The following is an 18,174-nucleotide window of genomic DNA, read 5'->3' as shown; positions in this document are numbered from 1 at the left end:
CTATAATACCTGAGTTTGAGGAACCAGCTCCACAGGGTTATGTGAAGATAAAACCAAAGCATCCCCTATAGATTTAAATGAACTCATACCATTGATTGGAGCATTGCTGAGTAAATCAATCATTTCTGTGCGTGACTATAAATAATATATCTATTCATATACATATCTATCTAAATATATATATATATATATATATATATATATATATATATATATATATATATATATATATATATATATATATATATATATATATATATATATATATATATATATATATATATATATATATATATAATAGTTAGTGCAATTATGGAAATTTGAAAAAAAGCTTTTGCATTGAAAAGTGCAATGAAATCCACCATTCGTTTAAGTATACAATGCTGTTCCTGGTTTTAATTAAATTGTTGGTGCAACATTACATACTTAAAAATGTACAGCTTATTGTGTATGAACCTTGCATAATGATAAACTCAGGGTTTCCTACAACAAAAAGTTCTTTTATCTTGTAATTCTTTGCCAAGATAAACAATAATCAGTTCAAAATAATAATCATTTTTTTGAAATAATACCAATGATCAATAACCTTCTTTTTGAAATTTATTTTTTTGTAGGCAATTGCTGGCCCATCTCAAGACAAGTTTTGCTTGATAATGGATCAAGTTTTCTCCATATGCAGGAATCAAACTTAATACCTGTTTTTTATTTTTTTTGAAATATAGTCCATGTTATTTTGGAGCATTTTTAGTATCAGCTAGATTGGTCCATTATAATTTACAATATCTGTTTCCCAGATGTTCTTCTATTGATCCGTCATGCTTCCAATAACTGCTTCCTAGAAATTGCACAACCGATCTCCTTTTTAATTAAAGCAGCATGCCCTGCACACTTCTGATAGGTGCTATTAGTTGTTGTGTCAAAGCAAATAGCCACAGATTCCACTTTTTAAAATGATTAATGAATTGATCCTTTTGAACTAATCTGTTGCATTTGGGATTTGTAGAAATCTCAAGAACATTTATTTATAATTTTTCAGACAAACCATCTCACCCATTTGCATTGCAACATGTTCTTTTTTATATCATGTGAAAAATTAAAATTAAAGTTTTCTTAAGACTTTTATATTTACGTATTAAATTGATGGTGTTTGAAAAAATTTAACGATAAGAAACAAAACAATCTGCTATCCTAGTGACCAAATGAAGTGGACGATTCCATACTTATTTTTTAGTTAACTTTCTTGTTCTTTCTTTTGTTGACAATAAACATTCCATTTTTCAATGTTTTTTGAATGTTTTAAACTGTTCAAGGTGCAGACAACTATTTTTCAGTGAACAATTCCATTAGCATTTTTGGATTTAACTAAAAAATAATGGTCAGCAATTTACTTATTTTGTTTTGTGACTTTGGGTAAAATTTGTTATTTTTGTAGCTGTTTCTGTTTTCATCATCCTCAGCAATAATTTTCTCAGCCTTTTTAATCAAAATAATGTATAGTCTTCTTTTAGATGAAGTCTCATGTGCAGACTCTCAGCTGTTTCAGATATTTAGGGGCTTTTTCCTCTCATTGATGTAAAACAGTATCTTGACCAAGCACGCAGCTTCAAAATAAACAGATCAAAAATTGTACAATATGCATAACTCAAACAAAACAATAAAGCTACAGAAGTTATTTTGTATACCTGTGGATATCTCTGCTGATTTTGTAAGAACTGTCACTCCTGTTTTCATGTTGAAATTTAAGATATCAGTAATATTTTGTAGACTTTAGATGCTGAAATATCACACAGCTGATTTATTAGTGTTCTGAACATTTTACGTTTTACAATCCCCTCCCCCTTCCTTCTAACACTTTCAAGAAATAGTTGAGACATTTGCTACATGGCTTGGAATTCCTCCAAATCTCTTTGATTTTGTTTATACTAGCTGTAGTTATTGTAGTTATAAATTATAGTAAAAATTTGTTTTTAAAATACTGAAGAAAACCAACTTTACGTCTTGATCCTAAAACTATGGTTAAAATGACTGAATATGGAAAGGGTTAGAATGAATATGGAAAGGGTTAGACTGAATATGGAAAGAAAAAAAATTAAGTAAAATCTTGTAATTAATAGTTTGACTGGTCCTATTTTTATCTTATTGAATTTTTGATTACATTTGGATTGGGTTTGGATTGGAAATTGCATTATTATGAATGGAAAAGCCAAACTTTAAGCTGAAACTATTAAAGACTCTCTGGAAAAATAAAAGGTTCTCACTTTCGAGAACCCTTCTTTTGTTGAGAGCCTCCTCACTTTTGTAACCCCCTTATTTATGAGGTTTTGTCAATTTTTCAAACTTTAATATTTGAAACCTAATATTTAAAATTTTAAATCAAAAACAAAAATAATTGATGGTGTCTATTTTTTTTTTATAACTTACCTTTTGAAAGCGAGATAGTTCTTCCTGCTTTTCTAGATTTTTTAAAATCATGGCATCATCATCAACCATGTTCGTAAACTTGTTTAAAGGTATTGGTGTGTTGTTGTAATAATTTGCTGACAATTTGTTTGTAGCAGAGCTAACTGCTTGAACAATATTAGCAATACTTTGTGTATCATTTAAATTTATTCTATTTAGCAATTCTGTCAAATTTATTGGTTTATTATTCGGACGCACCTGCAAATGAATAAATAAAATCAAAAAAATGAAAAAAATAAAAAAATATATAAATAGTAAAACGATAAACAACTTAAAACATTTTTATTATTATTAATCAATTGTAAATACTAAAACTTTTAAAATACCTTGATAAAAAGGTTGTTGTATTCTGTGTATGCATTGTATTTACCATATACTTTTATGATTATGCTGATTTTGTAATTATTTTTCTCATCACCTGGACCCATCAAAAAGTTAATTAAACTAGGTTGATCTGTGGTTGCAGCATTTAACATAGGATAATCAACAGTTGATGAACTACTAAGCTTCATTTGCTGTAATTGACTGTTATCGTAAAAAAACCTGTAGCCCAGAAAGCCATCTAAATCTACCCAATCATAACAAACAATCTTAAAATATGTTTCTAGGGCATAGCCATCTGTTGGGCTAATAAAAAAAATTATAAATACCTAGAAACATATGTTTTACACTTATGAGACCAAATAAACATTTACAATTATGGTTGTCTATTTTATAATAATTAACTCATTATAAAAAAAAACTCTTATTTGATCTTTAAAAGAATAACTTTTTCAATAAAAAAAATTATTTTATAATACAAATAAACTTCAATAAAAAGTACAATTCATGCACATAAACTAAGTTCCAATACACATACACATGGTTCTATGCACATAAACATAATCCAATGCAACATGGTTTCATGCACATATTTTCATTGAACTGATGGATGTTTTTTCTGAGTGATGTCATACTTTTTAGCTGACTGTCAATAAACTTATATGTTTATTGACAACATGAAATTTAGGTGTAATTGGGTATTGTAATTGTAATTAGGCATAATGTGGTAGAGCACTTGTTTCATAAGCAAGAAGTTATGAGCTCAATCCCTACCATGTCTCTGGTAGTACCACGCTCAACTTGATTCTCTGTGCAGCTGCCTTGTTTGCCAAGATTCGTACTTTTGAGTTAAAGAGTTGAGAGAGGGTTATAACCACAGTTATTTATTCTCCTCAACTATAGTGGCCTTCTCGTTCCCTGGGAAGGTGAATAACATTAAAAAAACAATTTTGAATTTCAAACTTGGTATGCTTTCTTAAAAGATAATAAAGAATCTCAATAAAAGGAGTTAAAGGTGTTCCCAAAGCATATCTGTTTGACTGTGTTAAGTTTTTCAAATGTAGCAATAAGCTACTTCAATAATAATAAACTTCATGTTTCAGTATTTTTAAGCAGTTCTTTTAAAAAGCATACACTTTTTAAAGTTGATTTTTTCCATTCATTGGTAGTCTGTAGATGTTAAGTTTGTGTGAACAGTTGGTAGCTTTCAAAATACAAGATTTACTTTGACTAAAAATTTAATATTATAATAAGAGTTAATTTGACTATATAAATTTAGAACTTTGACAGAGAATGTTGTTAACTGAACAAATAGCCTGTTAGTAACTCCAAGAACTGAATGATATTCCATGATAAGCAAAACATCTTGAGCTTTTGTTTCATTAGGAAGATCTAGCAGAAGGAAGTTTCTAGCAGAGGAAGATCTAGTAGGGGGAGGTTTCTAGCAGAGAAAGATCTAGCAGAGGAAAATCTAGCAAAGGAAGGTTTCTAGCAGAGAAAGATCTAGCAGAGGGAGGTTTCTAGCAGAGAAAGATCTAGCAGAGGAAAATCTAGCAGAGGGAGGTTTCTAGCAGAGAGAGGCTTACACAACTTTTATAACTTACTGTCAAAATTTTTGATTTTTGAAAATAACCATTAGGGGCTTTTTAATTATTAATGATGTTGGATCTAATCATCATGTCTGTAATCTCCCTGACGTTACTTGGTTTTAAAATCATTCATAGAGGAAACCAATATCAGCAATATTACAATGCAGCTAAATTTAATTTAATATATATATATATATATATGTATATATATATATATATATATATATATATATATATATATATATATATATATATATATATATATATATCACAGACTTGTTTTTCTGGCTGAACTTGATTTTAATTTTTTAATAACATTAGAAGCATTCATTTTTATCACACATAAATTTCTATTATATTAGAATGTTCTAAATGAAGATTAACTCTCTAACTTTTTTATTATTTTTAAAACAACAACTAACATACTTTATCATAATTACTGATATGTGAATATATTAATATTTAAGACATATTGAAGTCACTTCGTAGTAAAATAATTAGCATAATTATTGGTATGCCTTGTAAGGTATTGTGATTTTAGACTTAAATATTTATTTGCAATTGTGTTTCTAGGCTTTCGTGTAAACATTTAAGTGTAAATGAACAAAAAATTAAAACTATTAATTGTAAACCAAGAAAATTTATTTGCATCAAGATTTTAAAAATAAAAAAAATTATAGTAAAATTTTGAATATTTAAACACTAATTTTATGGCTTTAAAAAATTTATCTAAAATACTTAAATAGCAATAACTTTGTTGAAATGAAAAAAGATTTTTCTGTTTAAAATGCTTTTAAAAATATGTGGAAGTTTTGGGACAGCCTGACATTTATTAATCTTCAGGGACAACCTGACCTCTATCTTATTATGGGATAGTAAGGATTTAGCACTTTACAGAGTAAAATATTTATAGTCAAAGTGGAACAAATTCTTACATATAAATTATTTAATATCATGTTATTTGCATTATTAAAACACATTTTTTCAAACTATTGAGATAATAAACAAACACAAAATCAATCATTGATTATGTGTTTGTTTATTATCTCAATAGTCAAATAATTAACATTGATTATCAATGTTAATTATTTTGAAAATTACATAAAATAACATTTGTTATGGAACCAATTTCCATAATTGCCAAGCTAGTATTTTTGTCTCAAAAATAAAAAGGAAAAAAATATCAGGCCTCGTTAAAATGTTATACAATCATAGTTCAAAAGTTGTCTAAAACCACCATATTTGAAATCATGTTTCTTAATAAATGTTTCATCAACAAACGAACATGTAATATAAATACAAAATAAATAACAGTTGTAAAGTATAATCTTGGTAATTTATTTTTACTTTAATCAATTCAAAAATAATCATTCATTTAATCAGGTTCAAAAATAATCATTTTAATAATAAATTTTTTTTTTTGTTGTTGATAATTTATTTTGTGATGACAACGATGAAAAATTGTTGAAAGAAAAACATAAAAGATTAGTTAATAAATTTAAATTCATAATTCAATTATCTAACAAATAACTTACAAAAACTTATTCAAAACAAAAATTAAAATAACTGATTGATAAAAAAACAGGCACTCACTTGATGTAACAAACTCCTAAAGATGGCTTAGAGCTTGTAGTCTTTGTAAACTCCAACTTTACTCGTTTTATTGAGTCTGTGAAACCAACTATTAAAGTAAATGTATAGTTTTTTGTTTCAAGCAGAATGTCTTTATTAATTACAAGACTAGGGGTCGAGAAACCAGTTGTTGTAGCATCTTGAGACATAATTTCAAGAGGAACATTACTAGCATCATCCGTTATCTTCCACTCTGCTGTTAATCTAAAAAATACAAATATTCACAATTGAAATATTGAAGTTTTCTGCAAATCTGTTAACTTTTTTTGCACTTCAGTCATTTGAATGACTCAACTTTTTCCAAACAGTGCTACTACTGTTTAGGTTTTTAAATAAGATACTTTTAAGATATTGAACAACATACTTTTGAGAACCACAATCTTTACATAAATATGAATAAATTGTTCGCTCTTTAAAATTCAGTTTTTCATCGCAGTTTGAAACGCACCTAATAAATAATAACAAACAATTCAAATAAACAATAAAGTATTAAAGTGCAATGTTTAATCAGTTAACAAATAGGAGTAAAAAATCAGGTAGCAAAAGAAAAATTTCAAACTATGATAAGTAGAGTATATGAATAAAATCAGTACAAAACTTTATTATTACTAAAATTAAAATAACTGATTGATAAAAAACAATCATTTACCTGATGGTTTTAATAAAAAATTAAGTATTTGTAAACATTTGCACTGATTTTACTTTACTAATGATTTTTATTGATATAGTTGTATGCTGTACTTGTATGTATGTTACTAATCTTTACTTAAATATATTATATATATATATATATATATATATATATATATAAATATATATATATATATATATATATATATATATATATATATATATATATATATATATATATATATATATATATATATATATACATATATATGATATAATGTAATATAAAAAAAGCATCGTCATCACCAAGTTCTCTAAACCTATCATTCACAAATATTCGTGGTCTTCAAAGTAACTTTTCTTCTGTTGAGTCTTATCTCTTGCAAAGTTCACCAGACCTACTTGATTTCTGTGAGACTAATTTGAGTTCAGCTGTCTCATCTTGTGATCTTAATGCTTATGGTTATCTTCTTTTAATTCGTAAAACTCCAATAGTCACATGCTTGGCCTGGGCATTTACATTTGCAAGAATTCACCCATTTGATGGGAAACTAAGTTTGAATCTTTTATATGCTTTTGTTTGGCTTAACTTCACTCTATCACTCTTTGTTCTATATTACTCTCTTTTATCTCAAGATTGCACTCTTTTTGATGTTATTTCTGATCAAATTGACTGAACTTTTTCTCTTTATTCTTCAATAAATATCATTGTTGTTGGTGACTTTAATGCTCATCACACTGAATGGCATGGTTCTAATGTTAGTGACTGTAGGTGTTAAGAGCCACAACTTGTGCCTTTCTCAATCTTTAACACTAATAGTCAACTTTCCAACTTGCTTTCCAGATAATCCAAACATTTACCTTCTCTACTCAACTTGTGTCTTGTTTCTGATCCTAGTCAGTGCTCAGTCTCTCCACATTCACCCTTAGGTGCTTCTGATACCAGTTTGATCTCTCTAAAACTATTATCTCATTCTTCTTTATCATCAGAATCCTCCTATCATCATACCTCTTACAACTACCTTAAAACTGACTAGGACTCTTTCCGCAATTTTCTCCAAGATGAACCTTGGTTCTAGTGTTAGTGTTCTTGAGTTGAAATCTTTCATCTTCCTGCTGACAAATCTGCTTCTTATGTAACTTCTTGGATTCAAGCTGGCATGGAATATTTTATTCCCCCTCAATGATTCCAAGTCAAGCCTCACTTTTCTTCATGGTTTTTCTCTCATTGTACTGCTGCAGTTTCCAATCATAACCATTACTTCCATACCTATCGCTAAAACAATTCTCCAGAAAACAGACATCTGTTTACTATTGCTAGAAACCATTGTAAAAAGGTTTTAACTTTTTTTTAAAGCGATCTGACTCATCTAACTACCATCCCATTAGTTTCTTCCTATTAAGAGCAAGGCTTTTGAGTTTTTAATTAACAAAAACTTAATCATTCATCTTGTATCTCAGAACTTACTTTCTGATCATCAATATACATTTTGATCTTCTCGCTCTACTTTTGATTCGTTAATGGTAATAACCGATAGGTTTTATCTTGCATTAGATAGATGTGGATAGGTTAAGGCTATTGCTCTGGAAATTTCAAAATCCTTGGATAAAGTTTGGCATGCTGGTCTTCTCCATAAGCTCACTTCTTACAGTGTATCAGGTAACACCTTTAACATTATTGAATTCTTTCATATCCATAATAAAATAGTATAAAAGTTGTCCTCAATGGACAACACTCTTTTTTATTTCCTGTAACTTCAGGGTTCCTTAAGGTTCTGTCCTTGGCCCTATACTTTTTTTAATTTATATTAACAATCTCCCAGAAACCCTCACATCTAAAGTGGCATTGTTCATTAATGACACTACAATTTATTCTTGTCTTGATAAGAAGCTAACACTCTCTGATTGCTTGAAGGGGGCATTTGAGCTCCAAAAGGATCTCACTTCTGCTACATCATGGGGCTCTCAGTGGCTGGTGACCTTTAAGCCAGGTAAAACTTAAATTTTTTTAGCTAATTACTATCACAACAGTCTAGATCTTCCTATATTTATGAACAGTAATGTATTTGATGAGCCTCTACCCTTCGTCTTCTAGGATTAACTCTTACTTCCGATTTTTCTTGGAAACCATATATCAAATCAGTTGCAAAATTAGCATCTGCTAAGGTTGCATCTCTTTATCCTGCTCGCCACTTTCTTACTCAGGATTACAATTCTTTATCTCTATAAATCTCAAATCCGTCCTAGTATGGAATATTGTTGCCACATCTGGAGCAGATCTTTGAGTTCGATCTTTGCCCATTCTCTATTAGACAAGGTGCAAAAATGCATTGTAAACACAGTTGGACCTGCTCTTGCAACCAACCTTCAACCATTGTTACATTGTTGTAATTTTGCTTTTCTTCCTCTTTTCTATAAATACTATAATGGTCACTGCTCTAAAGAGCTAGCATCTCTTGTGATGTAGACCTCTTTATCTACTAAAATTTATTTTTGTGTTACTTATCATTCAATTAGGTCTTATCTTTTACTGTGACTGTTCCTAAGTGCTCCAAAAATTCTTGTTCCTCTAGTTTTTTTCCTTTAACATCAGTAATTTGGAATTCTGTAATGTTTAGTGGTTGAAGTAAACTTTATGGTCAGACATAAATAAAAACATTAGAAAGTTATATACTTTGCGTCTTGTAATATGCTGTCTTCAAATGGTGTTTCTGGAAAAAATTTTTGTAACGACTTTTGTGACTTTAAGAATTTTGAAGGATTTTTGTTGCGAAGATAACTTTTGTTCCAAATGTAAAAAGTTAACACATTGCATAATAGTTATATAGATTAAAAATAAATAAATTTTTATTTGTTTTGAATTAAATTTTATACCTAAAAGTCAATTAAAATGTATAGAAATTATTAAAAATCATTTGCTTTTAGTTTAATTATGAGGAAATGCTTTATCATTAAATAAAGGCTATCAACAGAAAAAAAAACATCTTATTATAACATTTCACCAGTATAGAAGAAATTTATCACCTAAATTCATCATTGATATATTGTTGTAATGAAAAACAAAACTTTAAAATTAACATTTTGACTTTAATTAAACGTCCATGTTACAAGTAATACAAAAGTTTACTAAAAAAAATTTAATACAACTTAATCAAACCCAACACATAAATAGAAGAATCATTCAATTTTTTATCAAATTTTTATTTTTATTGCTGGGAGTTTTATGATTACTTGGTTTCTTACTTGTATTTGTAATAAGATTACTTAATAACACTTGGTTTCTTACTTGTATTTGTAATAAAGCTACTTAATAACACTTGGTTTCTTACTTGTATTGTAATAAGGTTACTTAACAACACTTAGTTTCTTACTTGTATTTGTAATAAGGTTACTTAATAACACTTAGTTTCTTACTTGTATTTGTAATAAGGTTACTTAATAACATTTGGTTTCTTACTTGTATTGTAATAAGGTTAATTGATAACACTTGGTTTCTAGTAATTAATCTAAAATGCAATAAATAGTTAGTTATAGATTGAAAATGGATTTTTGTGATTTTGGAAAGCAATTAAAATATGGCATAATTGTACTTATTGTACAAAGAAAAATTTAAAAAATTTGAGTGTTATAGAGAATTTGTCAAAGAAGAATTGAATTGGATATCTGAAATAACAGATGATGAAACTTAAACAAACCACTTAAGTTTCATCATCTTTTTAAACAATAAAATCAATATCTATGTGACTATAAAAAAGCCAAAATACTTTGGTTCAGTTTTACATTCCAATATTGAAAGTTGAAATAAGAAAAAAAATTATTTCAATCTTTATTTAATTATTTCATCTCTTTGATTTCATTTAGGTTATCACTAACAACAAATTGTACTGTTTACTGCATATAGTTAACATAAAACTATATACAAATTTGCATTCATTTTGAATTTTGTATTCAGAGACAGTATTTATTTTTATACATTATTATTATATATTCTGTATGCAGGCAAAACATTTAAAACAGATTTTTGAATTATTACTCCATATCAACATTTAAAACAGATTAATTGATATGCAAAATCAATTGAAAAATCAGTTTTAAATGTTGTGCCTGGATATAGAATGTTTAAATGAATACTGCTTCTGACTAGGAAATTCTGCAAAAAAGAGTGCAAACTTTAAAAAATTAAAGGAGATATTTGAAGTTCCATACATAAAGAAAAAAAAGACATTACCTAAAACAAAATAAAATAGAATTTAAACATTGTTAAAAATATACATAATGGCAACAAATTTACTAACCAAATGCTTGGTATAAAGAATAACACAAGTATTTGTAGTTATAATGTGTGTGTTTAAAATTCTTTTTAAAAAAAAGTGCTTCAAAAGAATGTTTTATTTCTTTTTTATTCAAAAAACTTTAAGTAAAAATGATTTTACTTATTAATATTTACAAGATTAAAAATTTTAAGTAAAAACAATAACTAAAAACACAAATGTTTTAAGTCATTGTTTAAAATTAAATATGTTACTAATATACTGTTACCAATTAAGTAGTAGGAAAAAAAAATAGCAGAACAAAACAAGTAAAAAAAAAGATTTCAGATATTGCCTTACAAAATTTACTTTCAAACCACTAAATAAAGACATGACTTACCAAACAGAAATAGTTGGAAGTCCACCAGCAATTATTTGAAGTTCTTGTGTAAAACAACTTGTCTTGCTTGTTTCTAACAATTCCACATCTTTTCCTTCATACTTTGATCCACAAACTTTAAAATGATAGGTCATACCCTCCAAAAACTGCTGTGTATTAAAAGATACTTCTGGAGTAATAGATGAAATGCTTAGCCAATTTTGATCAAAGCATGTGCCTCTAAGGTAAGTCAAGTTTAGAGATGTATAATTTGCCATAATTTCTTGAGCAACTGAAAAATTTAAAGCAACTTTACATTTCCAATTAAAGATAATATTTTGAGTGCCACTTGATGGATCATCTGGATCATAACTAGACTTTGCACTTAGGGTAAAGTTTTGGTATAAAGTGTAATTTCCAACTTTCTTTTTATAAGCAATAGTAGAAAAGAACCCATTATCAATTTTTATATACAATGGAGAAAATACAACATTAATGTATGCAAAATAAACATTTGTAACATGTCCATAATTATAATGCAACGTTAATATATAAAAGCCAATATCAAGCGAATATTTTTTAATTGAGTAAGTAACTTTTTGCTGGGATAAAAAGCCATTAACAGAAGTATTTGAAGTGGAACTTTCAAGATTCCATTTAAAACTAAAACTTTCAAGTTTACAAAAACTATCAATATTTTCAACAAATGCTGTTATATCACCTCCAATACTTCTAATAATATTCATTGGACTTGTAACCGTTCCGTAATAAAAACTGACCTCAGGGACTGAGCAGTTTTCCACAACAATTTGAACCAAAAAGCTTGAACTTTGCAACAAGTTGTAACATGTTACATTAACAGTGTAGTTATTTTCTTTATTATATTTATGCTGCATTTGGAATGGAGCTGGATTTTGACTCATGGTTTGATTTTCGATTTCATAATTACCATCTCCCCAATCAATTAAGTATACCATATATGATCCTTTATTTTGATTTATGTTTAAAACTAAATTTTTGCTGAGTGATAAATAAATTTTTCCATTTAATGAAACAAGTGGGTTTGTTATCACATTCAATGGAGAAAATAAACAAAAAACAGCTACATTTGTAGAATCAAAGAATAAGGCAGTGTTTAAATTACCTTTTGTGTTTGCAAAAAGGTATGATGCACTGGCATTGATTGTAAACAAATTGCATGTGGAATACCTGCATTAACAAAAATCCATACAAATCAATGTTCAACAACAGTTTATTTTTCAATTTAAAAATCACATATATATATATATATATATATACTTGTACATGTATATGTATATATATATATATATATATATATATATATATATATATATATATATATATATATATATATATATATATATATATATATATATATATATATATATATATATATATATATATATATATAGATGTAGCAGCACACCTTGCATGTTCTACCAATCAAAATAAATCAATTTTAAACAAAGTTGAAAAGAGAAACTTTATATTATAGTCATAACTGAAAATATAAGTTTAGATAACTAAATATTTTGTTTTTAAGTATGTAGGGGTAATTAAGCAATATAACAGTAAATATAAATTAATAATATGAAATATAATTTTATGATATTGGTAAATACACTAATACTATTTAGTAATAATGAGCATTTGTATATTTTAAGTATAAGACTATATAAGAATAAAGCTATATAAGTACACAAACTTATAATATAGATAGAATATAAATTTATTAGAATAAAGCAACTATATAAATTAATATAGAATTTACACTAATAAATTAATATAGAATATAGCAAGCACAATATATACACTATTCACATGTACATATATACATATACACACACATATAAATACACATATACATATATCAGTTACACTATATATATATGCTAATTAACAATATGCAATAGAAATTGTGTGAATAGTAAAGATCAGCAACAAATTTAACTTTTGTTTTACTTTTATATTGTTAACAAGGGTTAGTATAGTCTTATATAAGAAAGCTTGCTGTTGAACATAGATCAGGTGTACCTGGATATTGTTTTATGCAATACAATAATCAGTGCATTTACTCTTCTGTTAGTAATAGCAATAATAATTAAAATTAAAAAAAATTAAAACAAAAAAAAAAAAATTGATAGTCTTGTTAGTATTTAACAATCTTGCAAATGTGAACATAGACTAGTTGAATCAGAAGATTGAAAACCTTTGTATGTTCATGTTAGATTCAATGTAACGCCAGTTCAAATAATGTGAAGCACCCTGTAGCCTTGTTTCAATAAATTCCGATTTTATAACAATATCTGCTATAGCCGTTAGTATAAAGGTAATCCAAACAACTACAAATTATAAAACTCCACTGATCTCAAAATATAACTGGATAGCTAGTTCTATTGTTTTTTCCGAAAAAAGTTGAAGCTAAAATTGGCCTCCCAAGATGGCGGCGATTTTAGTTCCTAGCGGTGAAACCGATATACATTTTAAATGGCTATATCAAATTACAAAAAAAAATAATTAAATAAGCTTATAAATTTGTTAAAAATAAAAGAAAACAAAGGAATTTTATAAATATTAGAGAAAAAAAGAAATTTTTTTTTTACAATTGAATTTATTATTAAATGGCATTTACAAATTTAGTTAAGTCTTATGTATAAGTATTGGGAACTAAAAACTATAAGCCTTATAGTTTTTAGTTCCCAATGATGTATGCTATAAGGTTAATAACATAACAGTATGATAAAAGACAATCATTTCTACCCTCTATATTCTCTACTACTATATTCTCTATTTTTTGTAGCAAGATGCCATTTTGTACAAATTCTACATGAATTGTTAACTGAGTGCTGTGAGTATACAAAAACTTAGGGGTTCCTTCTAGAATTATATTATACTTGAATTCTATTATTGCATAACCTATTTGAATAAAATATTATTAGGTGTCACTTATACTGGTAAAAAAAACCCAGGTCTGAATTATAGTTATTTATAACAACTTTTAAAACAAATAAAAAGTAAATAATAGTTTCTTATAGTTTGAAGGATAATCACTCAATACAATTGAAGAAACAAATGTATATAAAAATACATTTGTTTGAAAAAAATTTATTTATATCTTTATATAGAAATGTTCAAAACATTTCCTCCTCTTTGAAATATCTCCTTAACTTTAATTAAATATCCTGCTTACCTGCTGTTAAGTATTATGGTTATATATTACAGCTTGCTGACTTTTTTATATTAATGAACTGTAAATAGCTGTTAATAATTTTATAAATATGTTGTTGAGTTTATTTGCATAATAGATTGATTATATGACATTAAATTCAAGAAAATGATTTGCTAAAGAATATCATTAGTCTTAAAGAGATTACTGCTACATAAATGATCTTGTATAATCGAAAAACATTGATCTTGTATAATCGAAAAACATTTCATTGTATATTTGGCAGCAATTTAATCTGCTAAAGATATTTCTTGACTGGGTTGAAAAAGAAGGTTCACCATTAAATTATTTATTATCATATAAGCTCAGTCAAAACCATCTAGAGCTCTTTTTTGGTGCTGTGAGATCTGCAGAAATGTTTAACAGCAATATCAATTGCCAACAATTCACATATAAATAACTTTTTATGCAAAGTACTGTTTAATTTTCAAATGAAAACTGTAGCATCAGAGATAAAACTCATATATATGTTTTAGATGATTCTTTTGGTGATTTTAGTTCTAAAATATCTTTTACTGAAATTGAATTAATAAGAAAATATGATTTGTTGGAGAGAAAACCAACAGTTAGTGATCACGATAATGCAGATATTCCAAACTGCAACAATCTATTTGAATACAAAAAAACTTTGATCCCATATATTGCTGGATAATATCCTCATTAAATGTCAGAATGCACTAGTACTCCCTTTTCATTTAAAACAAAATAGCTTTTTAAAATTCAAAGACATAGGAGGTTTGATTAAACCAACCATAAGTGTTATATGCAAAGAAACAGAAAGGTGTTTCCAAATTAATTGGTTGTTTTAATAGATTGCCTCTTTCCAAATGAAATTGGAATTCAAAATGCATTAGCAAGTGCTGCTTTGAGATCAGTCGATTTCTTGAAAATAATAATTGATCTAGCTCCTCATGTTTGACTTAACTATAAGTGATAACAATATATTTTCCTTGTTTTTTGGCTCATTTGGCTGCCAAATTAACTAGAAAAATAAATATGTGTATATATATATGTATATATATATATATATATATATAATATATATATATATATATATATATATATATATATATATATATATATATATAATATATGTTTTGTTTCAAAACGCTGTATATCCAAGTATTATTTATTAGCAAAACGCTTTATATCCATTTCATTAATGAAATATATCTATTAATGAAACATAATATTATTTTATTATGCATTCTAAGATCTAACTTAAAATTTTGTTCTCCTTTAATATAAATCAGCAACTTTTTTTAAACAACTCACAAGTGCAACTATAAAAATATATAAGGTGTTAATGAGTATATTATCTTGTATTCAATATATATATATATATATATATATATATATATATATATATATATATATATATATATATATATATATATATAGATGTAGCAGCACACCTTGCATGTTCTACCAATCAAAATATATTTTGATTCTATTGTTCCTTCATAAGAAAGGCTTGATGATGGACATTGTTCATGACAAACTAAAAACTTTAACATGGTTTATCAGAAAAAGTAAATTTAACCTTGATGAAGAACATACCATTTCATTTACAACAATCTTTGGTGTACCACAAAGTTCTTTTTTAGTCCCATATTGTTCCTCATCTTTACTTATGATTTTCTTGACAATTTTATATCTTACAGACGCTCTGTTTGCTGACAACTCAACTATATTCCAGTCTTGATAAAAAGTCATCATGTTTTGATAAAAAGTCATCAGAAGAGAGATCAGATTTATTAACAGACAGCTGTTATTAAATCTGATTTCTCTTCTGTGAAAGCTTATAAAAGGCAGTTGATGTTAAATCTGATTCCCTTATTTCTCATCTACATTAATAATTTGTTAATCTATATGTTGATAATCTAATCTCTAAGGTGGCTGATAATCAATTCATATTAAAAAATCATCTTACATTGATTGCTTAAAATCTCTTTACATTGAATGCTTAGAATCTCTTTACATTGAATGCTTAGGGCCCACAAGGGACTTTAATAAACTTTAATGAATAATACAATATATGTTTGTAAACAAATACTTATAAGGTCACTCAGAGTTAGAGTTAATAGACTTAAATGAGCAGTCATTCCTTGATCTACCGTCAAAACTCAATCGTACATGACTCATCATTCGCCATTGTTGCATTACTTTACTGTAACTCTTCATATTTAAAAAACTTTTTATTTTATTTTTATTCATCTAGTTTATTCATTTATTTTTTAATTATCCAACTTAAAAAATAAATTACTAAAATATAAAAACTTATTATAAACAAACTTTCGTTTTCTAGCATTTTTCAAAAACATCAGAACTTTAGAATTCCAACCAAACTAAGAAACATTCATGAAGAAAATTTACATAATTTTATTCATTATGAAAAAAACTAAATACATACGTATGGGTAAAAGTAAAATTAGCACCATTTACATCGGTTGCATCTATATTTGAAATATTTATAGCAGGTGTTCCATCACCAAAATCAACTAATAGCTGCATATTAGTTCCATTGAATATTCTTATAGTTGTATTAAAAACACTATTTTGTTGTTGAATGTCTCCAACATACAAAAATACTCCACTTACTTCTGATAAAACAGCAACATCAATTGAAGTATTAAGTGAACTAATCTTGTTGGCAGCTGTCAAATAGACAGTGTAAACACCTAAACAAATATATTAATAATTTCAAGAAGCAAAAACTATTTTCAATTAAAATTTAATTATAATTTCAATGAGTTTATAAATAATAATTAACTAATAACTTAATTTTTTAAATGAAAAAAACTTATTAAAAAGACTTGCCTCCATTGCTGAACATATAATAAACTTGATTATCGTTAGATATACTTTTGGAATAATTAAGATTTGGTATACTAAATGTGTAAGTAACATCCGACCCATTGTCTATCTCAGCTTTTAGAGTTACCCAGGTATTAAGTTTGTACCCAGCAACAAATTTTGAAATCGGTTTCTTCTGTGCAAACCGCAAACCAGACACAGGGATCTATATTTTTAAAATTTCGAAAATAAAGTTATGTAAAACAATACTTATAAATTAGGCACAAAAGTTTAAACATAAAATTTTAGGCTGGGTAAACATAACATAACAGTAACAGGAGCATGGGGTTGAATAAAAGTCATAACCCTAATATATATAAATATATATATATATATATATATATATATATATATATATATATATATATATATATATATATATATATATATATATATATACATATATATATATATATATATATATATATATATGTGTGTATATTATATATGTATATATATATATATATATATATATGTATATATATATATCTATATATATACATATATATATATATATATATATATATATATATATATATATATATATATATATATATATATATTAGGGTTATGACTTTTATTCAACCCCATGCTCCTGTACTGTAGTTTGATAAACTTTTAACTAAAAATGAACTATTATTTGCATATCTTTTGAAAAAAGTTCACCCCGCCATTGAAAAACCAATTTTGACATATGTACTACCATGTATTCAAATGTATTTAGAATGTCATTGTCATATAATACAATAAATTTCAAATCCAACAATGACTCAGACCGTTGACCTTGCTCTTGCTTTTTGCATAGAAGGA

General features: G+C 26.5%; 1 protein-coding gene across 2 annotated transcripts in view; it reads right to left on the bottom strand.

Annotated features, from left to right (window-relative positions):
* Positions 1–18,174, bottom strand: part of LOC101236989 (uncharacterized) — a 127,051-nt gene that overhangs the window by 48,611 nt on the left and 60,266 nt on the right. For both annotated transcript variants that reach the window (XM_065804152.1, XM_065804151.1), the window contains exons 8-15: positions 17,329–17,530; positions 16,922–17,189; positions 11,283–12,470; positions 6,367–6,450; positions 5,964–6,206; positions 2,787–3,087; positions 2,422–2,658; positions 10–135 (exon numbers count right to left, since the gene is read on the bottom strand). In XM_065804152.1, coding sequence (XP_065660224.1) covers positions 10–135; positions 2,422–2,658; positions 2,787–3,087; positions 5,964–6,206; positions 6,367–6,450; positions 11,283–12,470; positions 16,922–17,189; positions 17,329–17,530 — 2,649 coding nt within the window. The remainder of the gene's footprint in view (positions 1–9; positions 136–2,421; positions 2,659–2,786; positions 3,088–5,963; positions 6,207–6,366; positions 6,451–11,282; positions 12,471–16,921; positions 17,190–17,328; positions 17,531–18,174) is intronic.

The sequence above is a fragment of the Hydra vulgaris genome, chromosome 08 (genome assembly GCF_038396675.1).
Source record: "Hydra vulgaris chromosome 08, alternate assembly HydraT2T_AEP".
In the NCBI taxonomy this organism is placed as follows: Eukaryota; Metazoa; Cnidaria; class Hydrozoa; order Anthoathecata; family Hydridae; genus Hydra; species Hydra vulgaris.
This window is presented reverse-complemented; position numbering and strand designations above follow the sequence as displayed.